The sequence below is a fragment of the Perca flavescens genome, chromosome 2, assembly GCF_004354835.1.
Source record: "Perca flavescens isolate YP-PL-M2 chromosome 2, PFLA_1.0, whole genome shotgun sequence".
NCBI classification, from domain to species: domain Eukaryota; kingdom Metazoa; phylum Chordata; class Actinopteri; order Perciformes; family Percidae; genus Perca; species Perca flavescens.
This window is the reverse complement of record NC_041332.1, coordinates 28,621,852-28,649,508: the sequence shown is the minus strand read 5'-3', so window position 1 is coordinate 28,649,508 and position 27,657 is coordinate 28,621,852. Positions and strand designations below refer to the sequence as shown.

At 40.6% G+C, this 27,657-nt stretch overlaps 1 protein-coding gene across 1 annotated transcript in view; it reads left to right on the top strand.

The window, feature by feature from the left end:
* gab1 (GRB2-associated binding protein 1) overlaps positions 1 to 27,657 on the top strand; it is a 55,805-nt gene that overhangs the window by 13,876 nt on the left and 14,272 nt on the right. Inside the window, 2 exon segments of the mRNA XM_028595644.1 lie at positions 23,970 to 24,098; positions 24,778 to 24,943. Of these exon segments, the coding sequence (XP_028451445.1) occupies positions 23,970 to 24,098; positions 24,778 to 24,943 (295 nt within the window).

The window sequence follows — 27,657 nt, the reverse complement described above, 5'->3', positions numbered from 1 at the left end:
CCAAACTTTTGCTAACGTTAGCATCGGGGGCTATGTAGACGGCAGTGTGCTGTTTTCGTAGTAAATAAAATGTACAGTATATTACCGACACGGCTCCAGGTCAGGTGAGCCGTGCTGGGCAACGATCCTGCAGTTGGTACTCCATTCATTGTGCACAAAAATGCAGTCCTCCACCTCTGGTCGTGCCGGAGTTATTTTCTCATTCTGCCGGTAGATAGCTAGCTCGGCGTGCTAGCGCCGACAACAACCTGGAGGGCTCGGTCAGGCTATGTCCTCCGGGATGTTATGAGTCGCCTGGAAGGCTCTCGTAACGGCTGTGTTGTATCGTAGTCCTGTATTGATTAGTTCAGTGTGGCTGTACGTACTTGTATAAATATACACCGACAGGAGAGCCACTGCACAATCGCGCACCGCCATCTTTGTTGACATGAGTGAACGTCATAACGCACAGGTAAGAACTAGTAGCAGCTTACTCTCGTGCGGAACGATCGTGATTTTGTACAAAAAATACAGTCAAACAAACCCCTACAGTATTAAAATCGCTACATATAATTGTTTAGAAGGTTATAGTGTGCGTTATTTGTTTTCTCTTTAACTTCCTTCAGCTCTTTTCATGTTTGGGGGGTCGGATCTGGGGTCGGGACAATCTCCTGAACTCCAAACTGAATGTCAGAATGGGAAAGAAAGGTGACCTAAGCAACTTTGAGCGTGGCATGGTTGTTGGTGCCAGAGGGGCTGGTCTGAGTATTTCCCAATCTGCTCAGTTACTGGGATTTTCACACACAACCATTTCTAGGGTTTACAAAGAATGTTCTGAAAAAGGAAAAACATCCAGTACGCTGCAGTCCTGGGGGAGAAAATGCATTGTTGATGCTGGTGGTCAGAGGAGAATGGGCCGAGTGATTTAAGCTGATAGAAGATCAACTTTGACTCAAATAACAACCGAGGTATGGAGCAACGCATTTGTGAAGCCACAACACACACACCCTTGACGCAGATGGGCTACACCAGCAGAAGACCCCATCGGGTATCACTCATCTCCACTAAAAATAGGAAAATGAGGCTAAAATTTGCACAAGCTCACCAAAATTGGACAGTTGAAGACTAGAAAAATTGGCCTGGTCTGAGTCTCAATTTCTGTTGAGACATTCAGATGGTAGAGTCAGAATTTGACGTAAACAGAATGAGAACATGGATCAGTCATGCCTTGTTACCACTGGGCAGGCTGGTGGTGGTGTAATGGTGTGGGGAATCCCTTTCACCTTCAGAACTGCCTTAATTCTTTGTGTCATTGACAACAAGGTGCTGGAAGATTCTTTAGAAATGTTGGCCCATATTGATAGGATAGGGTCAAACACGGTATTAGTATGGTGTTCCTAATAATCCTTTAGGTGAGTGTATATTTATATTTCTTATCATTAGCAGGGTTTATACGGAGTCTTTTCTTCCCATAATAATCGGATGTAAAGGCCAGTCAGAATTAGAATACCTCATGTACAGAACTGGAACATTTTTGGGAGCAAAACCAAACCATTTCTGTCAAGGAGGTGAAATAAACTACTCTGTTCAGCAGATCACATTTCATCAGGTAACTGCTTACTCTGATTAATCCTTTTTTTTAAGATTATGTTGTCTTTCTTTGCATCATTGAAGCCTTGGGTTAAGTTGAATAGGAAGATTTAGGTTCACATAGCTCTCTGTCTACTGTAGTTCGTGGTTTTCAACCATTGGGTGTTTTCTTAGTGGTGTGTCTTTTTCATGGGAACTTTGTTTGAGTGACATGTATAAATTTTAAAAACTTTTTAGTTTTGTTTAATGACGGGTTGCTCATTTGCTACCATTTCTGCAGATCGACTAATGTGATTTTTAAAGTGGTGCTTCAGCAGAATACACAGTAAAAGGAATGACGATACCAAGCACTCACAGCATGTGTACCTTTTTCAGCTGTTTGGCAGATTCAGTATATTATATACGTCAGAAGCATTCATCCTGCTGTGGATGGAGCAATGTACTGTAATTCACATTAGAGTGGTTCCAAGAGGAAACTGCTGCTGTGACACTGCAGTCTGTTGCTTTGTCTTACTATTAGCTGAGAAAATATGAGGAAAATGGGCGGCTCAAAACATACAAATCAAGTGCCTGAGTATTCTTTTTCTTTTACTTTTAGCAATGTCCTCACCAAAAAAAATCCAGTTTGTTTGTGAACATTATGATGGAAGGCTACATTTTTGTGTGGTTTTGAGTTTTCTGATTTAAAAACAGAGGGATGCTGTGGTGAAGACTTTTTGGATTGGGAATTGTGGTCAGTCAAAGAGCTCATTTCATTTTTAACAGATTGATCTCCTTAAAAGCAGTGAATGGCTTATGGATATGGTGTTAACAGTGCTTCCAAAACCTGCCTTTTGGCCTCTCAGTAGGCAACAGTACATGCATTAGATGGCCGTAAAACTTATAATGCATGTATAAATGTGTTCATTGGGCATTACAGAATTGGTTGATTAACACAATGGTTCAGACCCTGAAAAGGTTAGAAAATGAAACCTTTTGAGAGAAGCTGTGTGTGCAAGAGATGGTACGTGCAGGTGAGTTGAGTGCAAATGAGTGCAAGCTGTTAGAAAAAAATCTCCAGGCATGCAAGCACACACCCACAGAAGCCAACCCACAGCTGAAGAGACAGGAACATGTTTAAAAATGCTGACATTGTTTTTAGGGCTGTTTTGCGTAATAGCTGAGTTGGAAAAATATTTAGCATTGTTACCTTTGCTGCCTGTATTGTAGGCTTAAAATGAATGTGTACAAGGGATTTCACACATTCTTCACTAAATGTGAATCACTGTGCGGGAATCGCATGAACACACACACAGCAGCACACAATCGCTGAGGTATGTGTTCACACCACGCACATTCCCTTTCAACTGAAAGTGAAGCAGTATCATCTGAATGGGACAACAGAGAGTGGAGGTGTGTTCCAGTTTCAAGGGACTGGCTGAAAACGGAGGTGTGTTTGGTGTGAACTTAACATGCCTAGGCATGCTCAACAGCTCAGCTCGTAGAACAGGACACCAAACATGGTTAATGCAAGTACTAAGAATAAGCATGTTGTTGCAGCAGTGCCTGAATTCATGACAGCATTCACTAATTTCAATTCAATTTGACTTTCCTATTAATTAGATCATTTCAAATAGTTATTGACTTAGAAACAAAGGAAAAATCCAGCACTCTGCTCTTGCTATTGCATCACCTTTTATTTAGAAAAACTGGACCTTCATCAAGAGTATCCTTGATGTATACTTAATATACTCTTGATGAGTAGGTTAGTTAGTTTTTCAAAGTAAAAGGTGATGTTATAGCAAGAGCAGAGTGCGGGATTTTTCCTTTGTTTCTAAGTTGATGTTATCGTCCAACGCACCTGCACAGAAGAATTTTTTGGATGTGCGAGTTTTTTCTTCAAAAAATAGTTATTGACTGAAATAACTGAACCTAAATTGTACTTGCATCTTGTTTAATCCCTATGTTTGCTAAGTAACCAGGTGCCATTGTTTTGAATGCAACACCACTGGCAACACAGAAGTGCATATCAGAGTCCATTTCCTTATCTCTATGTATGGCATCTCAATCCATTTCCTAGTGGATGGACTCCAGCAAGAGAGGGGCTAATCCGATAATGTCTAAGGCAACCTCTCACTGGCCACTAAATTTGATTTGGAATAATTTTCATTGGACTGATTGGATTAGGTTAGACACACACAGAGTGGACTTGCACAGTATTGACAAGGTACCTACTACCCAGTTTTTTTTTAATCTTATTGAATTGTAATCAATCAAAAAGCCTTAAAATATATAAACTACACTTTCTATTGCATCATTGGTGTGCAATGCTTATGTAGAAAAATACATTTGAACATGGCCTAATTTAACAAATAATCCACACACTCACACAAACACATATATGCCCACACACTCACCCACCACAGATGCTTTTCAGGCCTGACTATGGAGAAGTCATCCATCTCACCATGCAATGGTGCCCCTACAGGAAGCAGTAGAACCGTCATGAGTGTGCCGCTCAAACCACAGCCTGCTGTAGTGTGAAACCCTCTGCTTCACTGAGAGCTGCAAGTCTGAGCCACTGCAGGTTCTTTTTAAAACATGAAATATAAAAATATCTCAGAAGGTCCATATTCAATAACAATATAGATGGACCTGACTTGTGCATGTGCAGGAGTGAATCAGAAGCCACAATGGCAAATCGTAGTGTGATGGTGCACTTTTTAGTAAGTGGGCACAGCTTGTTGAATAGTGGCTGATATTTTGGGTTCTACCCACCTATCTTGGGCCGGCGTATTGTAGGTGTACTGTAGTGTAGAAGTGGTGTGTAGCGGGGGTTGGGGTGGGCAGTTGTTGCCAGGGGAGGTGTTGTGTTATTTTCAGTCCATTGTGTCTACTTCCTGCGGGTCAGGGGTTATTGGAGCAGGGTGTTGCAGACTTTACGGCGTAAAGAGGAGGGGAGGGAAGTCAGCAGGGTAGGCAAGAAAGTGGCCAGACTCAGTCGACAACAGTGGCTGGTCAGCAGCTTGCTTACCTTGCTTCTCCCGTAATGTTTCTCACATTTATCCGTGCAAAGCTTGGACTTTTCAGAACCAGGTAAAGGGCCACGAATTGCATTTCAATAACCGGTGAGCTCGTCATTAATGATTTGTTTTTTCTTGTGATCGTTTGAATGTTGTTGTTGTTGTCAGCAATTGACAAATATTGTTAGCTTGTTTCTCTCAGCCGAAGGTTGGAGACAGACTTAATCTAACTATCAAACAGTTATTCTTCAACATTAGTATGGACATTTGTTTTGATTTGATTTTGTTTGCGGCGATTGATAGCACACCAAAAAAATGGAAGACAGGAAGTGGGTGGAAATTTGATGACTCTTGCATAACCCGAACGCCATAATGGTGGTTGGTGTCTGGGGCATAGTGTGGTCAAGAGCATCGATAGCTGCACTTTGATTTAGTTTTACTGTGCGATTAATCCGTTAATCATAGAAAAATGCAATCATAACATAACTTAAACCAAGTGGTTATAATGCAGTGTATGGATGGCCCTACGTGTCAAAATATGATGGTATTTCTCTATTAAATCCTATAAAGATACGTGAGAGCCTTGCCTATGCAATGAGATGAGGGCCATGAGTGCGGCAGTAACAGCTCTTACGTGAGGAGAACTTTGACTTTGTTTGCAATATTGCATTTGAATAAGAGATCTTGAGGCCACAGCAACCCAAGAGAGCGTGCAAAGTTCATTCTCTAAGCATAACCACTTTGTCTTCTCTCCCAGCCTTTCTTCTGCAATCAGGTCATTTTTATGTTTAGCGAACAGGCTCAGTGCTGTGTTGTTGTGCCCATGTATTTTATTGCTTATTGTTATGCTCCTGCACCTGACAGTGCGTTGATATTTATTATTTCATGTAAAGACATCCAAAGACCTTTACCAGCATGTCTGCGGCTCTTATACAGCAATTTGAGTGCTACATAATTAGCTCCACTCTGTTGCATTTATTATCATTAAAACAAGTATTAATATTACAAAAGAAGAAATTCATTCGTACAGTTTTGTTTTACCCAAAAGCTTGCTGTTTTCCTACAAATTATTATGACAAACAGGTAGCACGCAGGATACAGTGTCTCTCGATATCAACATAGCTGCAAACAAGGACGTGTTTGATTGTTGTTTTAGTGGAGGTAGAGTAATGCTGCTATATGCAGTAGGTCGCTTGGTATCATTTCAGACCAAAGAGGATCAGTCTCTCACTCACAAATTCACGTCAGATAGGGATTCCTAACCATTTCCTTAAACACAGGTCAAACACGTGAACACAAAAAAAAAAGTGCTATATAATGTGAGCAAATCATCAACTTTGGGTATGAGTTTTAAGAGTGCAGATGGGATTCCTTACCTGCCGGTAACAGTATGTCAGCGTAACATGTGTAGGATTCCCTTTTAGAGAGTTCTGAGTGTCCAAAAGGAAAGACAGACTATCGCTGTCAAGTTACCTCATTTTGGGGGTCTGAATCCAATCCCCGTTTTCTTGACTTGACTTATGAGACATAGCTGTTGCAGCATTAGGTAAGTGTTAATTTAGAAGAGGTTCTAAAGTTAGCTCCCGACCGACCCCCCCAAACACAACCACAGTGACAAAAGGAGGCAAAACAGGAAATCTTTTTGCCCACAGTGTGTGTTGGGAACAGATGACCAGGAAGATAAAAAGCGCTAACAAAGTGGAAACTTCCACTAAGGGATGTTATTTTGCCTTGTATGTGTTTTTTCTCTCCTTTTCTGTGCTTCACAAAGCCCCATGTTTCCTGGAAAACACAGTAACATGTAGTTGGTTTAGTTTTGATGAAAACGCTAATACTGTGCCTGCTGAACAGTTTCCTACATTATACGTAACTACTGACGCTTCTCACACCCTCAGTCATACATGATGTGAGGTTGTGTTAATGTTTAAACCTTCTCCCTGTAAGTTAATGCTTTACCCTGTGAGCACGGTTTAAGTCTGAACCTAACCTGTCTGAGAGCTGTGTAGTGAGGCCAGGGGGTAGCTGTTCTTTTCTTTCTTCAGGGGGCTTATTGTTATTTCAGGTAGCAAAATGTTGGTAGAAAATGTATTGAATTATCTCTGTGGTTTTTTTCCCGAATATGTAATGCAAATAAACAAGACCCACCGCACTCAGCCACAATGCCGAACTGCGGATCAGTCCTCCGTTCTCTCATCTGCTACATCTTCCCCACCTTCTCGCTCACTCACTCCTCTCTCTTGGTCTTTCCCTCCCTCTGTCTTGTGGATACTCTAATGAATGATATGGAATGATTACTTGACTGAGTTCCTGTCCCCGCCCTACCAGAAAGAGTTAGTAAAGCATCGACAGCAATTACACATTTGCCTATCCAAGACATTGGAGTAACAGCGGTGCCGTGGTCCTGGGCTGTATGGAATAGGTACAAAGGACCATAGAATTGGTTGATGAAAATACCTCCCCAACAAAGCCTCAGAGACTATAATACCTGCTGTTGAAAGCTTCGGTAAGCATTCCTATTTCCTCTGCAGATATTTCTTGTTAAAGTTTTGTGGAAAAAAAACTGAAGTTTGAGAACTGTTTAAACCTGGTTAAGTATTCCAGAATGTGCCTCAGTGTAGAAGTTTCTCAGCCAGAATATTTAGTTTTTGATGTTAAATAGTAGTAATAAAAAAAAAAGAAAAAAAAAGTCTTGTTATTAGGCCATCTGTGAAAGCCCATAAATTAAAAACACCTGTTTGCCTTTCAGACGGTCTTTGATGAGAATGTTGGTCTTCGTGTGCACTGTTTGCAAAGATAGCAGTATGACTACCAAGGTCTGTGTTCTTTGGACAGTTACCGTAGATTGTTAGGGCTGGGGTCAGATGGCGCCTGGCTGGGTGAGAATTTCACAGCTGCACATGAAAGAGGAGCGACTGTGGGATAGCAAATTGAGGGTGAGAGCGAGGGATTGTGTATGGATGATGAAGGGAGAGAACTGGCTTGTTTTGATCATAGGTGCTCCTTATGGATCAATACAGTGTTGATTAGCATGCATATAGGACACAAGCATGCTAATGTCTCTACCACTCTCAGGAGGGGCTATTTATGTAGACACAGCTGCTTAAAGTTGGTGTTTAGAAGGGTTGCTTTCTGACTTTGAAGCATTTGGTAATATCGGATAGTGTTAACAGAACTGGGAATTAATTGGGCTATTTTTACACTTTGTACACTGTCTTTACATTACACAGCAGATGTCCGTTCGCCAGTTTATTTCTAGCAAAGTAGAAATGCACAAGTGTTACCTCCATAGTATGTGCCCAGCTGCATAAAACAACTGCTCTGTTTTTAATTATGAGGCTAACTTGTAGCCTGTACAGAGGCTGATGCTGGTTCACATTGCTGAATTTATGTCCGTAAGGAACCCCGTTTACTTGCTATCTGGTTGTAGAATATTATAATATCTGTTGCAGCATAAGGTGTGTTTGATTATGATCTTGTAAAACACTACTAAAAAGCCACTTAAACCCATTGATCAACATACTGTAAATTTCACCTCTTACCATCTGTTATCAGATAATGTTGAGAATAATCACAATATTAATTTTGTCCATGTTGTCACCCCTATTTTGCCCTATGATTCAAGTAGATCAGGGGTGTCAAACTCATTTTCACTAGGGGCCACACTGGAAAAAGAGAATCGCACCAAGGGCCAGACATATAGAGTTTATTGACGTGCTTTTGTTACTGCATGTCACTTTTTTGTTAACATTTTGGTAGCTTTTTCCCTCATTTTTGTTCTTTTTGTTCCGTTTTTGTGGATTTCTCAGACATTTGTCACCTTTTTGTAAATTTGTAGCTTTTTCCAACATTTTCTATGTTTTTTGTTGACACAAAGCCCTACAAAAGTCATCAAGAGAGTTCCTTCTGGGGGATTTTTTGATTCTCAGTCGGAAAATCTGCCATATTCTGCCAGACCGACAACAAAGATAGAAATCATATCACATCCATACAGGGATAGTAGAATACAGTTGTTAAAACATAATATAATATATGACACACTGGTATCGGATCGGTACTCGGTATCGGCCAATACGCAAGTTCAGGTATCAGAATCAAGAATAAGGGAAGCAAAAAATGGTATCGGGCCATCTCTATTAGAAACTAGAAATGGTCCGATACCATTTTTTGCTTCCCGATAGCGATTCCGATACCTGAACATGCGTATCGGCCGATACCGAGTACCAATCTGATACCAGTGTGTCATATATTTTATTATGTTTTAACAACTTTATACTACTATCCCTGTATGGATGTGATATGATTTCTATCTTTGTTGTCGGTCTGGCTCAGGTTAAACTCTTTGTGAAACATGAACAAACACAGAACTTCCTTTTATTCTCCAGTTATAACAGAAAAAGAACATAAACTACTTTAACGTAGATTTTCTTTAGGGCTTTATTACGTGGTATTGGTGCATAAACTCCAGTACTTCCCGATACCGATACCAGCGTTTAAGGCAGTATCGGAGCCTCGGATCTCTATTAGAAACTAGTTTAGTTTACATTTTTAGGACTACAATTTCCAAGCTGTACACTGGCACAATGTGCAGCCACAGAATGAGGAAGTTAAAATAGTTAGTTACATTTGTGCTGTTGTTACTCCTCATTTAGTCCTCTTGTGATAACTTAGACAAAACATAAAACTATAACATGGATAAAGAGGAGCACATACAGTGTATGAGGCTTTGGTGTGTTAGTACATGGTTAGTCATTTGCAGTCCATTAAAAATGGATGTCTAGTTTCTTAGGAATTCTGGATTGTGAGCTTTGGTTCTTCTGGAAGAATTGAGACTTTAGATTCTCACTGTTGTGTATCTGACCTGTGTGGGAAGATGGGGCGCTTGCACACAAAGCAAGGATGTGATGTTTCAGTTTAACAAAGATTTGTTATTGTTTTCTGTTGGAGAGGAGAGAGAAATGAAGAGGGTTGACTCTCACATGGGATCAGTGCTATGAGGTGGACACGGTTCATAATTGATAAGTACAGAACCAGTAGGGAGTTTACAATTTGGGCTGTGGGTGTTTGTCAGATGGACATGTAAGGGTTCAATAGGACACACACAGTCACACCTTAGCTAGTTGCTGTTACTTCAATCTGTTTGCCTGGGTGGTCCTATCTTTAGCTTGTTCTCACTCTATCTTTGTGTATTTCCTCTGCGGTCTCCGGCCTTCATCCTATTATGGGTGCAAGGAAGAGAAAAAAATGGTTAATTTGGTCAATTGTTCTCCTGGATACATTATAACCGTACAGGACAGTATATTTTTACATTAGTTTGCTGTTGCCCCAGGTGTGCTAAAGCATTATCGGTAAATTAAATGGAAGTTAGATTAAAAATTTGGTGGACACAATAATCAAATTATGGCTGATTTGCTTCATTGATTTTTTACAAAATAATTGCCCATCTACACCTCTGTTGTTGAGAGCTTAAGACTGCTGTGGTCAGGGTTAAAAAGTAGTTCAAAGAACTTCTGTTTAAGCAGAACGGTGCAGTCTGCAAAGCTCTCTCATGCATGACTTGGCTTCCTTAGGGCTACCAGGCAACGTCACTTGTCTTTGTGCTGAAGAGCGTGTACTTTGTTTTACAGAACACCATGACAACATTGTTACAGAAATGTTCAAATAGTTTATGTTAAGATAGAATGCAAAGTGCAGAGGACTGGATTGCAAATGAGTGCTTCAATGTTGGATGGAAATCTGGGTTTTAAACTGTAAGCCCTTCTTATCTCTTGACTTAAAAGACCTCCGGTCACTGACTAGCTATCTTTGCAGCATTAGTAGAAGTGTCTGGGGTCAGTAGGCTGCCAAGGGAGAGCTTTTGTGAAGCAGGCATGTAGAGGAAGCTGTATACTGTGGCATCTCCAACCTCTTTTATGGAGAGTGCAGATGGGAAACAGAATCATAAAGTCTCTACAGGAAGCAAAGGAAAAGCTCAGATCCAGGGAAGAGGATGGAGTCTTCATATGCAACACTAGAAAGAGAAATGCAATAAAATTGTTTTGTCTATAATTATGAGTTCCACACAGACCTTTTGATTAGCAATTGTAATCTGGAGACAGAGCTGCATTGCTAGAACCATTAGGACATGCAACGTGAGTGGTGAGACAAGACAGGCTTTAAAGCCCCCATCAAACTCTGTCTTTACTTCCTTAATGTGATGAATGTCCTCTTGAAACAGGATGTCAGTTATGGCATAACACAGGGAAAGATCATTCTAAATCAATATCCTTTAAGGAGAGAAAGGCAGTTGGAATATCCAGGTAGTCTAATGATGTTTACCTCAACACAATTCTTGCGGGTCTAGGGTGTCCTATGCTCTACAGACTTGACTTTCATTTTCACTTCCAAGTAGGGCTGGGCGATATGGAGAAAATCAAATGTCACGATATTTTTGACCAAATACCTCGATCGATACCGCAACAATATTGTAGCGTTGACTATTGGTGCTTTCACAAAATATTTACACCATGATGAATAATCATCAGTAATATGGATATAATAACTAAGTGGGCAAAGGCAAATAATGGAACAGTTACAACAGTCTGTTAAGTTCATAAAATGACATCACTCCACTGTAATGCAGCCTTTAAAACCAGGAAAAGACAACACTTACGCCATATTACGATATCCAAAATCTAAGGCAATATCTCGTCTCATATCACGATATCGATATAATATTGATATATTGCCCAGCTCTACTTCCAAGCGTTTTGTAGTGTGTCATTTGGTTCAACTTGACTTGTTAAAAACCTGTGAGGATCTCTCATGTTGCTCCGTGCCCTTCAGTCTAAAAGCTGTCAGGCAGAGTCACAGCATCCCTGTGGTTTTACAATTTAATAATCATTTATTGTAATTGTGTCCAGTTATAAGTTATAAAGAATAAGAGCTGGATTGTAGCAAACATGTAATGACTTTATTAGTTAAATAAATTATTCCATTGCTATTTGTTGAAAGGGCACACCCACTTCATTTTTGTAAACTGAATGCACACCCTCCAGGCTGCCCTAGTCCCGCCCCCCCTCTGATTTAGCAGTGGCAGTTAAGAGGGTCTGGGACAACCTGATTACATAGAACAGGAAGTCAGAGGAGGGAGAGGTCACAAACTACAGACCCTCACAAACACTGCAGCACATGATAAAGTCAGAAGGTGCAAAACAACAATAACAACACGCAGCACTCACTTTCGGTAACATAAATACTACAAGGCACAGAATGAAAACGGCTCCTGTGGTTATACAGCTTGCAAGGTAGGGTCACTGTTTTTCACTTAAACTCTTCGAAAAAGCAACTGTGGATAATCTGTAAACATTTGGGGAAATTATTGAATAGTCATTTTATTTTTATTTTTTTTATCATGTTGAGCCTCTGGGTGAACTGTCTCAGTCTTGGTGATGACTGTTAGTGTTTGGGCTAAAAGGTTGGCCATGCAGGATAACTGGAAAACTTTCCCCTGGAAATCACAAGCATGTTTGATTCTCTCTATGCAACATTTTTCATACATACAGGTAGGAATAATCCCATAGCACCTATGCTGTGAGACCAGGGCAAAGTGCTTATTAGTTCACCAAAGCTTGTTTACAGCCTGAATTAATCAATTCCCATTCGATAAAAAAAAAAAAAAAAAAAAAAAAAAATGAAAGTAGAATAGTATAGGTTACCAGGATATGAACTGAATTGCAATTTACACTGCTTGGGTTTAGTTTAATTTTAAATCTGAACTAACAGTATGGCTGTTATGCACCAAGAATAAACAGTACAAAGTGCTTAATGTCTGAAAAGGACTGAAATGAGATGAAGTATAGAGATGTCAAAATCTTCAGTGTTGTTTATAGCTTGTCTAAGCTGCAACTTTACATTTGTGGACATATTGTAATAATTAAAGGAATACAGAGGTTTGGATAGACTCTCTTGCTATATTGTTCTTTCTCCCCAACCAATTTTAATCTCGGCTGCATGCCGGATGCTTGTCTTTATTGGTATATAAATAAATAATTATTGATAACACCAAGATATGTTTTTCCTCCAGTCAAGTGCCACTGTGTGCGCCTACTTTAGAGTCCAGTCACAGGTAAACATGAAGTCATCTGGAATTAGTTCTAGGTTTATGTGCATATGGATCAGCGTGTTTGTTAAGGTGGTGTTAGCCAGATAGTTAGATACTTACTTCATAGTGAATAAAATATTGCACTAGCCCAACTGCTTTGGATGATCATGTCAGGTTGAGCAATGCATTTGGTTTTTCTTAGAATACTCCATCAAGAGTGTTTACTTTGAGGTCAGAGGCTGGTGGTGGAGTTGGCTGACTATTAACCACTCTCCAGGATGCTGGACCTCAGGCATGCACATCTTTCATGGAAGTCCCCTCTCCTTCCAGCAGGCGGAGGGCTGATGACGTCGGCCAAACGGCCTCGCTTAGCCAAAGGCCATGCACTCTTACTTGTACGTTAACTGCCCTCTCTGGTGCTCAAGGATGTAAAAATAGCCATTTAGCAAGAATCCCAGTCATGTCTCACTAACAAAGACTGATTTATACAAGTTGCGGCACTAAACATAGAGAAGCTTTTGTCCCTTCCCTCCTTCTCCTTCTGCAGACCTCGTCACCAAAGCTGTGAGCGCCAAAACCTCTGACGCTCTTGACACTCCTCTCTTAGAACAGCCTTTGTTCAGCATAGTCCTGCGGTCCTGATAGTGAGGCTTAGGGAAGCACTGCGTGCGCATTTGTTTACGGCATTTGTGTCCGATTGCAGTGTCATGGAAATATTTTGTGGTTTTGTTTCTTTTCTGCGTCAGCAAATGCAATTATTTAATGTTCCAGTATTTTTCTCATTCCTTGATTTCTTTCTCCCCCGAACCCAAACATGACACATGACTGCCTCCATTTGACCGCACAAAGGGAAAGATGTGTTGAATTTGTTTCGAGGCCTCGATTGCTGTGTTTGTTGCTTAAAAAAAGAAAGAAAAAAAGTTGCATCAATTCGGCCCGCTAGTCACAGTTCGGGGCATATATTTATTTTCCGGTTCATTTAGCCTTACAGATTTCAGAAAAAAAGCTTAAAATAAAGTTATTGGGGGGGGGGGAAGTCTCGCTTCAATAATCTGTTGAAACCGCAGTTGGCATGGATGAGGTGCTGAGTGCTGCTGTCAGTCAATCTCCGTCTGCTGTATGGGAGCATTACGGATTTAGTGTTACCCAACAATAGTGGGAAAAAGTGCTGGATAAAGCGGTGACTGTGTGCAAGCACTGTGCCACACGTGTGGCTTATGGTAGCCGCAATACGCACTAATATATGATGGCGCATTTTAGGAGACCTCATGCCGGTTTGCTCGTCGACAGCACACAAGGAGGAGAGAGTTGGATAGGAAAGAGCAACTCTTTTCCCCCGCAGAATTTAAAGAACCTCTTCATGCAGATTCAGACATGGCAATCCAATCCATAACTAAAGTATTGGGCGGGTTTATAGCAAAAAATTTGCAGTCTTGGGGGGATACAGGATTTCAGCACATGATATGAAGTAACGTTACCTGAGCCGCGCTATAATATCCCCTCTTGCTAACATTTTAGCAACACAGTGAATCCCGAACTGTATTCTTCTTGCAGACGAACATAAAAATAAAATGAACAGAGCAGTGTTGTTTTGAAAGCAGTGTACAGTGATGTAGTGTACCCTCTCACTGACTCCTCCTTAATTATGAAACATTTCGAAGTCCTTAATGCATATTGACTCTTGAAGAACCAATTGTTCATGTACATGACATGTCTAAATAATTACAACTGAAGCCATTTTAAGATTACAACGTCCTCTGATTATAGCACAAAATAATTCATTTTATGTGTATTTCTTTCCTCATAAACATGAAGTGAGATCACAGCACCTGACTTACATTTTTGTCACCTTGCTCTAAGGGTCCTTATTCCATCTAATGAGACTGTCCTGAAGAGTACTCAGATAAATACTGACACTGGTTACTGTTGTATGTTTAATTTCCTGTGTGAGAGATAGACTGTGAGAGTGAGAGATAGACTGTGACTGTGTTTTTTTTATGTTATATCAACTGACTGTAAAAGGTGGTTTGGTTTGGTTGTGGCTACAAAATGCAGTCTTGTTGTGATTTCTGTCAGATTAAACAATACCACATAGTAATTTGTTCTGTTCTCACCAAAATGTAGACCTTCTCTCCTTTAGTCTTTACCCTGCGCCTCGCCTCTCCCTCGCTCTATCCCTCGCTCTATCCCTTGCACTGTTTTTTTTCTCGAGGAACAAGCAGAGAAGCTGTCCTAGTCAGAATGAGTCAGTGCAGCTGGGGTGCAGGTCATTTACCCACAGCCCACTTAGACGGGACAGATGGCCCGGCCACTCGCATGCTGCTATGTGCTAACTATGCACCCAGAGTCTGTGAGCTAAGCTCATGCTATCACCTAATGGCTGAACTGGAGAAATCTCAGCTAATGCTATCAAAACACTGATCTACTGTATGTAGAGATGAATAATGCACCAGGGCCTCTTTTTGTAATTTTGTTTCAGTGCCTTGTGTTGCTGATTCCACTTGGGAATCAGTTTTCTTTTTTTTTATTTATACACATATCCAAGTCTAATCTAAATACTGATCCTGGACTGTTAAAAGAAGGAAGGAACCCTAAGGGCCTGTGTATATTTGCTTTGCACCATGCTTATCTGGTTGTCCGAATGCTTTCGAGGACTAAAACTGCATGAGACTCCCAAAATTGTTAAGTTGCACTTGATGGATGGAGGGTTCTTCAGTGACCTCTTGTTGCCAAAAAACATCAAAGTAGATTGTAAGTATGCTTGCATGTTGCCTGTGCAGATGTCTTGATTGCGTGTACATGCATACATATACTAGAGAAATGCCAATCTGTGAAGTCCTAGGTTACCTTACCTAGGGTTTTGTGTAAACTTTAAATTTGCTGTTTCACAGTGAAAGTAAGTCTGAGAGTACAATGCTTAAGATGAAGCGTTGGCAATGTATTTGGTCTCCTCTTAGGTGCCCTACAATTGTCTTTGGTCCATTGCATTTGTTGTTTGTGCATGATGTTTTATTAAACCACACAGACTGGCATACATGAACCAGTTGAAACACAAGTGACACGTCTCACATATTGTGAACATAGACTGTATATTATTAGTGAAGCAGCATTGTCAAAGAAACAGCACACACCTGTCCATGTCCTAAAGAGACAGTCTTGTGTAATGTCCCAACTGCTGCTGCTGCTGCAGAAATATAGTAACCCACAGGCCTGTCTCAGTACCATTAGAGGTATGGAGGGATGAGTTTAAGTATGTAGTTTAACAGCCTGTAATGATGGTACATTCGCATTAGCAATTAGTGCACTTAAAGGCTTTTTAGGCTGCGTTACTCTATCTAAACCATGAAGCACAATTAGCCTTTTAAGCGCAGGAAAACTGGAGCTGGTGGAGCTGGGGGATGGTTCACCAGCAACTAGTTTTACAAAGTTAGACTAATAGATTAGATCAAACTCTTGTAATAGGAAACCAATTTGGCCACACACTTATTTTTAGCAGCTGCAGGCTAAAACATAAAGCTAATTTCCACTGTCTTTTTGTTCATGTCTTACTGCGGTCAGGAGTCTTTCCATGTCTTTAATTAACATACAATGGTGCCGGGGCGACCTCTAGCTCACCCAGTAAGAGCGTCCAGAGTCCTGCAGCTGCGCAGGGTTCGAAAACGACCTGCTGCCCTTTGCTGTGTGTCATCCCCCATCTCTCTCCCCCTTTTATGTCTATCCACTTTAAAATAAAGGGAAAAGCTCCAAAAAAAGAATCTTTAAAAAAAATGAAAAAACATGCAATGGTGCCATATTGTCTCATTAATTTCTGTACTGGATTTTGGCACGACATGGTGCCAAGTAAGACTTGAAGTCTAAATGTGATGGCTCATTTCATTCTTTATAACTGGCAACAGGAAAAAGACACTGAAATGTTGCACAAGCAAGTGCTATGGAGCTGTATTAGATGGGATTTTTCTAAGAATAGACAGATGGCTTTGACAATAATGTCTCTATTGATGCCAGTCAGTGTCTAAAAGGAATAGTTCAACACTTATTATCACATACATATTCACTACACCCGTTTTTCTTGCTGTGACTTAGATAAGAGATTGATACCACAACAGTTGGCACCAAATGGTCGTTTTCCGAGGGATTACTATATATGCAGGACTATTTCTTGGCTGGCTGCTGGCTGTAGAGACAGACATTGTCTCAGAGAATTGCGGCCTGTTTTCTAAAATGTCAAACTATTTCTTTCAGAGGCATTTGGAAGGTACTCCTTTCCTGTACTCTTACTGTGTTTGAGTAAATGATGATGAGACCGCTGGTTTGGCCTTTCAAGTTTTTGTTTTCCATTAGCCAGATTGACATGTCATTCTGGAGTAACCCTTTCTTCAGAGACTGTTGGTGCATCCCTGTTTAATTGCCCCATGCTCCTGACATTGTCTTGGCCTTCTGGGTTGTAATAAAAAACAAATAGATGTTTTTGTTTGTGCTTATTAATAGTGAGAGCTTGAATGACCCAAAGTGTCATTCTGGCCAACCAACTTAAGCTGGATAAAGTGAAATGTCCTCTTATTATTAGTCGGTGACTGGCCTTCTGTAAGTAAGCATTATTAGAATTAAGTAGAAGTAACAGAAGCTTAACAGTGATATGACATGTTTAACAAAACCACTGTTGTATTGGATTGCATTAGATTTCACTGTGGTTCATAATATTTTGTCCAGCCCCTGTAGATGCAGAGGTTGGTGCTGAATGATGCAGACTGTCTCTCTTCTCCATCTTCTCCTTTCTCTGTTATTTTCTCTCTGACCCCTTTTTCCACCAACAAGAACCAGGTGCTGGTTCAGAGCTAGTGCCGGTTCGGAGTTGGTTCGACTGACGAGCCTCCAAAGAACTGGTTTGCTTTTCCACAGGCTAAAGAGCCGGCACAGAGCCAGGTCTTACGTCACTGTATGCGTCTCATCTTTCCCAGCAACGTTAGCGCGGCAGCACCAAACACAAACCCACCATCAACAATGGCGGACGTTGCTTTGCTATTGATGTTCGTGGCTTTGCGGACCTACATCGGCATCCAAACTCGGCGGATCCAACGTGTTCGTGCGGCTCACCTTTATAGTGCAAGAAAGCAGCTTGTTTCCTCCTCTGACCACTGCTGTTGTTGTTTAATCGCGTCCATCGTGTTTATCTGCTAATTCAAAAATGGCGGTCACAAGTTTCTATTCATCTTGTTGGTCACGGTAACCCCGCCCCCAGCCGCTGACGTAAGCGGTTCTTACTTCTGGCCCAGCAATGATTTGGTGCTACTTAAGAACCACTTTTACTGGTTCAGTGCTTTGGTGGTCGAAAAACAAAGAACAGATTTGAAACTAGGCTCTGGCTCCGAACCAGAACCAGCTCTGCCTTGGTGGAAAAGGGGTATCTGAAACCACATTAGTGTCTATTTTTGCATATTTGTCCCCCCTTAAACACTTAACCTACTTCTCTCCCCCACCTTTGCCTTTGTCATGCCTTTGTCCAGTGATGTTGGGTCAGAAGGCTTCTGACAGCAGCGTGACTCCACTCAGTTGGCATCTCCCCTCTACCCTCCCACCCTTCCTTCCCCTGTCATCTTCTTAGTCAGACCCTCAATGCCCCCTCTGTCTGGGCCCCATAGGCTGCAAGGCCCTGGGTGGGCGAGTAGAGGGTGTCTTCCTGTGTCTCCCTGCATCTTACCCTATGAGAAGACACTGGGACGCTTGGAAAAAAAAGGGGGGAGGGGGATAGAGAGGGGTTGGCGAGGACAGCTGCCGTGCTAGGGGAGCCCCCACCATCCCAGTCCAGTATCGTCCCATGCCGTCCCATTCCCAACCCTGGGGCAGTGAACACTAGACTCCTACAAGCTGAAGCGAGCTCTGTGATTGTTGAGTGAGCTGAATGGTTCAGAATCTGTTGGTGTATTAAGGAAGACTAGAATGGATGTATCCTGCAGTAATAAAAGTACTGCAATCTGGCTCGGACCAGTTGGGATTTAACCATTGATTCAACACTGGCCATAATGGAATGTACAAAACAAAAGCCAGGACTAGATGCCTCATCATGTCCTTGATGAGCCCTGACAGGAGGTATGTAATGGTGGACAACTACTCACTATTTGGCAAAGGTCATCTGGTCGTACTGTTCCAGTGTGTGTTTGTGGCATTGGGTTCAAAGTACTCTAGTGTGGTTTGGGTTCTGTCATGTTGATATTCCGTGTCTTTACACTAGAGGTGTTGAAATTAATCAAATAATCGATGCATCGAATCGGGGACATGGACGATGCTGCATTGATAATCGGCCGGCTCATAATCGATTGATTTCTGTTTACAATTTAATGTAGGCCTAACAACATTTCTGTTTACATATTCTGGTATGTTTTGCACATTCAGGAAGTGCCATGTGCTCAGTGCTGTAGTTTTATGTATCCAATTTATTTAGTATTAGAGCACTGCAGAATGTTTTGTTTTTGAAGCTTGAAAAGCTATGGATTAAATATCCTACATGGCTTTAATAGAAAAATGTATTTGATGCATCGAGATATCCAATCAAATTGAATCGCTGACATGATAATTGTAATCGAATTGAATCGGGAGATCAGTGAAGATTCACACCTCTACTTTACACACACTTAAAGAGATGTGTCGACTTAGACTTAGAATTATTCTGTTGGCATAAGTTTCTTTTTGTTGCAAAATACGGTGTAAATTGCTGCAGTTGATGTTTCTTTCAGCACATTTATTCTCAGTGATCCGGTTAACACATTTAGATTTCTGCTGGAGAACCCTCATTTCTTCGCCACATAAGCAGGTTTCCAACAAGTGTGGCACAAGAGCCTACATAAAAGCAATTCAGAGGGATTTAAAGGCAAGATGATTACTTGTAGCGGTCCGTCCTTGTATCCAACTTAAGTAAACCAAAGTGAAACAAATACTGAAATAAATGAGTCTCTATAAGTCTGTTTCCTCAGCTGAACTGTAGACTTTTACATTCAGACCCATTCGCACATTAGGAAAAAACTGTTGTTGCCTCACTAAAAGTGCCTGTTCTCCCACTCTACTGTCGGTCCTAATGCTCTTGCAAAAAAAAAGAAAAAGAACACTTCAGGCTACAGTGCATATCACTAATACACTTAAAATCTGCCCACACTGGTTCAAAAATATGGTGGGAGGTAGAGGAGAAATCTAATTACTGACCAGCTGCATGCAAACGTGGATTTTACAGTAACTGGGTTATTGCACTGCATGTAAATGTGTTCTCTGACTTCCTGCCTTAACCTCATTTCTTCCACTTTCCCGATGTCTTGTGCATATAAATGTAAGCATCTGGATGTATGTCAATGAAACACACCGCTTGCATCAGGTGAGAGTTGCTCTCTATATGTATGTAGATGTGTTGGCCTGGTCATCAGGGAAGTAAAGAATTGTGTTGTGCTGTTTATTACTTTGGGTCGTTTTTTTTGTGGTATAAAACAGTGCAAGTGTGCATAATTGTGCATGAGGAAAGCTGTGTGAAAGTCCACAGATGGAGGAGAGATGCTCAAGCTACCACACAGCTTGTCATCCTAGAGCTACTACGGTCTGTAACCATGCTAATGTGGCAGCGCAGAAACCGTGCATCCAGATTCTCTACAGGGCTGCTCCACTTTGAATCGCAGACCACTTCTTCTAACTGTGATTGACCCATAATATCCTGTCACCTGTGGATTTACAATTTGATTTTTGATTTTTTGAAACATTTTTTGTGAATTTCCATAGTTTATAACTTATTCTCAAATACTATGAGATGAATACATTTTGACTGTCCTGCTCCAGGAGTGAACAGCTGTTGAAACATCCTCTCTTCTGATATCTTTTTGATTATTTCCTTGATGTACTAATTTTGGCCCATTACATCTTTTATACTTCTTTTTTTGGGGCAGTCAATTTGATATATTTATATTTTGTCTTGTCTTTGTTTTTGCTTGCTACATTTATCTTTTCTTTGTAGTACTCTCGATGATAATGGCTTCCTTTTTGCATACTTATGTGATTTATTTGCTTGATTAAATGTTTGCGATGTCCTATATTCAGAGTATTTTTTATACAACATTCTTTGTATTGTAGCCCCTATTTAATAGAGGCACATTTTATGATGTATCAGTGTCATCAAGTGCTGCTCATGAAGCGGTTTGATTTTTAATTGTGCAGAGACTGCAGCCAGCTGTGTGATGTTTGTCAAGTCGATATCAAAGAGCGGGCCAGGCAATATATACAGTATTCACAAAGTGAATCTCTGAGATCAAAACATTACAATATTCAGTGTATTGGAAGGTATCAGTACATTGTGTGTATCTTGTATCTGTCTTCGCTCGGAGTTTTTGATTTTATTTTTACGTGAGTGTTCTCCACTCTGTTTTGTTTTTTATCTCTTAACTGCAAGTGCTTTTAAAATGAACTACTACTCAATGACTTGTTGAACATTTTTGTTAAACAGGTCTCACTTGCCTCTGTCTTCAGCATGTACAACTTACCCAGTTGTCAACACTCACACCCTGGGTGGGCCTGGCCTCGCTGTAACCTAAGCTCTTGGTCCTTCTGTTCCCCACAGGGTAACTTGACCCAAGATTGCTTTGTCATTTGAGAAAGAGAGAGCGAGCGAGAGAGAGGTTCCTTCTCCACACCCACTGTCTTTGTCCGACCAACACAACACAGACACATCAGTGTTGTTTTTTTTGCACATTCGCTTTAGCTTTTACGGTTCAACTTGGTATTTAAGTGGGCCTGCCTCAAAATATGTAGGATTAATAAGTGTAAGCCTAATTTGAACTATGTGGGCGTGTTTCTGATTATATAATGCAGTCCTTTTGAACTACAATGTGTGTAACATGTCAGTGTAGGATGTGAATAGTGTTTTCCTATTAACAGTGTGTGTTATTTAATAGTTTGTGTATTTGTCCATGTGATTCCTGTATGTTTTTGTGCTTGCATTTTAAAATCCAGGGGCTTTTTTATTTCTGCTTGTTTCTTCATCATCCTGTTTGTAGAGGGAAAGGTATGATGCTCATCATGCTGTCTCAGTCAGGGGCTTGGCCCACTAACAAAGGACACCCTGTGGATGGAAAAACAGCTAAAAGATAAAAAATAAAAAACACACCCACAGCATTGTTAATACGGTCAAAATCTTACCCCACACAACGACAAAGCTTTAGTTTGCATTCCTGACAATTTCTTGGTCTTTTTCTTCTTTATCTTCTTCCTAAGAAATCGATGTTCCAATGCATGAAAACGCACCAAACTTTGTACACAAGTCCAGTCCTACGTCAAACTTAATCAGTGCAATATGTGTGCTAATTGTCCTGATGGTGGCGCTACAACAGCCATCTAAACTTCAAATATTCATAACAAATCAACCGTACATGCTACAACGTCGCAACTTACGTCAAACTGTAGCCCCGATAGAGAAGAAACTATAATCTGCTTTAACCCAGTAGCAATTTTGAAGTCCATCACTCTACTCAAACTTCTGAAACCATACTCCTCCCACATTTTTGTGGGAGAGAGTCCTCCACAAATTTACCGTCCAGATTTTTTATATATCAAAAATTTAGCCCACAGTGCATTACAACATTTTACTGCATACAGTAGTGTAAACAAATTCTGCAATTTCTTCCAAACTAAATCTTTGATGTTGATGGACAAACTTCACAACATTCGAACATCACTAGATTTGGTGTGCAAAATTTCAGAATTCTATCTCAAAAAGTGAATTTTATATATTGTTTTTATTATGTCCTCATCTACTGTCACTTTGCAGTCAATGCAATATAGAGCATCTTTAAACATCAGTTTGACATGTATTGATCTTTGTTAAAATAAATTACAGGCATCTCTTTGTTGTCTTAACCAAGTACGCATATTCTCAGAATTTTCTAATGAGAAATTAATTTTTTCTCTTACAGTAGTTTAAAATTCTGCATTTTCATGCAAGCCTGTTCCTTGTCTACCAGGTGATGCGATGCCACTTGTGACATCACCCAGATAAAAGCTCCCTAAGATCAGCATCTGCCTACAGCGTCAAAGGTTCTGAGTTTGAGCCCCTGGTGTTACAAGATGATCATACATATATCTAATCAGGCACTGTGCTGTGGACAGCTGCCCTGCATATTTTAAATGTGTGTCTGCATTAACACACCTGATTCTGGTTAACAATTTCTGGCATTCAATTGATTTTTTGTACTGCACTATTCGCTTGGTGAAACTTGTACAATGTGTCCAACTGTCCATACATACTTGCACTATAAGCAATAAAGGAAGTGAATCATTATTGGATGGCTCTTATATCTTCCAGCTAATGCTCAGATCAGTCTTGCTAGTATTTTGTGGAGAGCTTATTGTGAGCCCTAAAACAAAAACATTCAGCCTAAGTGCCATGCCTCAGCAAAATCAAAAGTTTATGACCTTAAGTCTGCAGTTAAATGAATCACTGCTGGATATGTTCTCTAAATAAAACTACAAACACCATGAGGTGAAACACACAATCTTAAAACAGAACAGTGTCAACGTAGTGCCAAAATGAATCCGCTTCTGGCTTTGTATTTATTTTTGAAGATCTGAAAAAGGCTTCTTACTCTCACTGACCTTTATCTTTTAAACAATAACCTCTGATAAGATTGCTATGCATGATATGTAAACAAGTTCTTAAGCTGTATGGTTTGTCCTCTTACCTCCACTCACTACTCATGAGTAAAATAGCTCTATATTTTGAATTATAGAGAAAGTTACAGTATAATATAATTAAATAATATATGAATCAATATATCAGTGATAATTATTCCAGATAAGACGGGATGACCATCTCCCTAATGTCTTTTAGGGTAAATATTTGATTACTACTGTCCTTTATCTATGTACAGGGAGTGAAGTCATGAATCTCAGCTGCTTATGTCTTTTTCTTTCCATCTGCTATGCCTGAATTTAAACTTGTTTTGTGGTCCCTTTTTCGCACAGACAACCAATGCCATTTAAAAGGAAATACCCAATTGCCTGTTTCTTTTTATAGATTTGGTTATTCACCCCAGTTAGGGTGCTAGACCAAACTATGTGCCTGTTGTTCTGGTTATCCCAGACATATTTCTGGCTGCGGGCCTCTTCCCTCTGGCCCTGAATATTCTTCAGTGAGGGCAGTGCAGCTGGTGGAGAATGCACACAGAGACACAAGCTATGCTAGGACACATTGGCTAAACTTGAAAAATAAAGCTTTTGGCTGGCCCGTGGTCAGTCAGGAATGGAGCAGTCATTGTGAGAACACACCAATAACCTTTGGCCTCATTTCTATGCAGGCATGGAAGAAGCGGTGGTTTGTTCTTCGCAGTGGGCGTCTGACAGGCGACCCAGACGTGTTGGAGTACTACAAGAATGACCATGCTAAGAAGCCCATCCGTGTGATTGATCTCAACTTGTGTGAGCAGGTATGATTCCTTATTACTATCGGCCTGAAAACTGAAAAGGCATGTTCCACATTTCAGAGTATATGATTCATTTTTTATTTAAATTAAGTCCAGTTTGAACTAATCCCACTTTATGCCCCTAATGTAATCATCGTGTTGGGGACGTTTGCATTGCAAATTAATAACATTTAAGCATTTAAGCAGCTTTTTTACCTTTTTTAAAAATAAATAAAAGTCAAACTTTTGAAAATATGACAAGTTGTGCTGCTAATATTTGAAAGTCCTCAACTTTGACTTTTATTTATTTTTGCAGAAAACTATGGCTTATATGTGTAACTTGAATGTAGTCATTGATGCAAAAGAGCACAAAATATAATCAGATAACTTGTTTTTAAGGCCAACAGTCTAAAATGCAATGATATTCAGTTTACTATCAAATAATGCAAAGCGTGGGACTAAATTCTAACAACTGAAAAGCTGGAACTAGGGAATGTTTTGTACTTTTGCTTGAAAAATGACCTAAACGATAAATCGCTTATCAAAACTGTTTGTTTTCTGCTGATCATCCAATCAAATCAGTGAACTAATTATTTCAGACAAACTACGTATCCAGCTTTCTCTTTGACTGGCTAATATTTAGTCATCTAGTTTTTCTTCACTGATGCCATATTAAACTAAGACGTGTTTGTTGCTGCTTCAGGTGGACGCTGGGCTGACGTTCAACAAGAAGGACTTGGAGCACAGCTTCATATTCGACATCAAAACCATTGACCGTGTCTTCTACCTGGTGGCTGACACCGAAGAAGAGATGAATAAGTGGGTTCGCTGCATCTGCGACATCTGTGGTTTTAACCCCACTGATGACGGTAAGGATTGGCATTAGATAATCAACCACACGTCACTGTTTTGCTGAAATGATAAAATATCCGTAACATCAGCTTAAAGACAGCAGTCTACAACAAAGACATGCAGGGTGTGCACTGTTGTTCAGAAGGAGGTGATGTCCATCCTCTGAAATCTGTCCACTGTTAATAGCCAGCTGATATACTGGTACCAAGTTAAGTTGAAATGTTTTACACTTAACCACTATGATAGTTACCAGCACTGTGTAGTATGTTTATAATAATGTCAATAATATTTATTATTATTGACCACACTTGTCACTCTACAGCATACAGTATTGCTCTTGTCACGCACCAACACCTTCTATAATGTATGTACATAAATTGAGGAAAAGCTGAATTCCTGTGTAGCAGTAAGCAAGTATATCACCGGCATCAAACAAAACAACATTAGCTCAGATGCTGATTACTTTACCTTTGATTGGTCTCTCTTTTGATGCCACTGCTGTGTCTCTCACATATCTGCCTCTTTCTCTCTGAAGGAGTTGGGTGAACTAGCTGAATTGTGCCAGAAGGCCTCTATTCAGCATCGTTCTCAGCCGAGATCTAATGATCCATGTGTTGTGTTGTGTCGAGTCTCACGTTACCCTTGTTCCCAATACTGTATAATCAAAGCCTGTCTGTCTCACCACCCATCTTTTGTTTTTCCCCTCTTCTCTGCTTCTCATTCTCTCTTGTTTGCAAACTCTTGTTCCCCTCTCTGTCTCTCTGTCTTTGAGCCTAATTGTAAGCTTTGCTATTTGCATCTCAGTTTTCTTTAGTCCCCCCCCCCCCCACAGCTAAATCTGTAAGCATTTAAGTGTGAACTAATTCCCTGTGACATATCACGCCACCAAGAGTCTTTTATGTGAAGGATGTACTTTTCGAACCTGGCTACTGAGTAACTGATTATGCTGCTCCGAGGTCGTCTTTTCCACAGTATTGTGACTATGCCTCCACCTCTGTGCAACCCTAATAACAACATTCGTGGCACCCCTTCAACCCAGTAATTGGAACTGGCTGTTAAAACCCTGATGTGCAAACCAACAGTTAGCCCATTCAAGGAGAAACTGGGTCTAAAGACAAATAACCTTGCAGATAGTCTTCTTCACAATTCTTAATACAAAAGAATGTCCTTGGCTCTCCCTTTTGCGCTCGCTTGCACTCCTCTGCGTGTGAGACCCAACTCCCCGTCTTCTGTCGTGTGTGGCCACGCTAGAGTGCTTCATGGACAGATATTAGAGGAGAAAACATTAGGAGGGCCGGGGAACGAAGTCTCTGAGAGACAGTGTAGGAGGTATAGATGAGTATGAGCAGAGGGGATTTTCCCTTTTCCTGTATGAATCAGCACTTACAGCTTCAACAAACAAATGGAGGGGAAAAGGGGAAGAAGATAGCAGAAGAGGAGTGAGGAGCAAATATAAACTGTGAAGAGAGAAGTTGACTTTTAAAGGAAGACAAAGAGGGGACCTTGTATAAGAGAAATGTCAGTTATAGAAGAGAGTGGGAGGAGAACTGTGAAAAAGTACAAAGATATGGAATGAATACATAGATATATTTCCAAAGCATACGCATCAGCCATCTTGGCTCGAAGTGCAGTGCAAAAATCTGCTCGAGCACAAGGGTTTGAAAAGGATTCTGATATTTGTGTGACAAAGCAGAGACCTTGAGGAAAAGGAGTGTGTGGGATTCCGTATTCAGACTGTTTTTGAACAAGTGAAGCTTTTAAGTGGGTTTCAAGCATGTATGTGTTGGACGTGAAAAGAAGTATGAAAATGCTAATTCACGATGGTGAATGTGTTTTTTTTTTTTGACGAGTATTTTTGACGAGTATGCTTCAACTTGGTATTAGCTGTCGGTGCCAGCGTCACACGCATATCGCACATGTCACACATATATCTTGTCCTTCCCCTCAAGCTGGACAGTGTGCCGTATTTCAAAAAGGTTTGATTTCCCCCAGGAAATCCACCTAAGTAGGAAGTGAGGTTATAGATTCTTGTGGCTCGTTGGCTCTGTTAAGAAGGGCAACCCGTGTTTAGCTGCAGGCTAACAGCTTTGATTTGGGTTAGAGCTATTCTAAAGAGATATCTGAGATCTGAGTGAGTTGACACACATCAGCCGCTCAGGTTCAGATATTATAGAGATGTAAAGTTGATGTAGTGTCAGTCTGGTGACTGTAGACTGTTATGTTGGAATTGGGTTGCTAGGAAACAGCTTGGGTCCAAGGTTACTCAGCCAGAGTTGACATTGGCAAACACAGCTTACTGTTTACTTTTCTGCCTAATATCATCAGTCACCAACATCACCTGCACTGTCTCAATGGGCTTTACAGATCCACAGTTGGAGCAAGCCAGACTTCCTTGGATGATTCAGTAGGAGCCATAGGTTAACAAAACACAACAATGTGGTTCTGATCCAACGTTGCGCTGATAATAGGACCAATGCAAATGTAGACACTTTAGTTCAAGATGTAAGTTTTAAAAAGAAATAGTTCCAGTAAAATAAGTCTGATATGTCCACTGTATTTAATGAAATACATACATCCAGAGGAATAAGTCCAGCTAAAGTGAATGAAGGCACTGATGGATCCTTCAAACTAACATCAGTCTGATGCTTTACATAAAGTCTGGCTGGTGATATTCTAATGTGTGCCTTGTTACTGCCCTGATTAATTGCACCAAAGCCACTGAACACTTGTT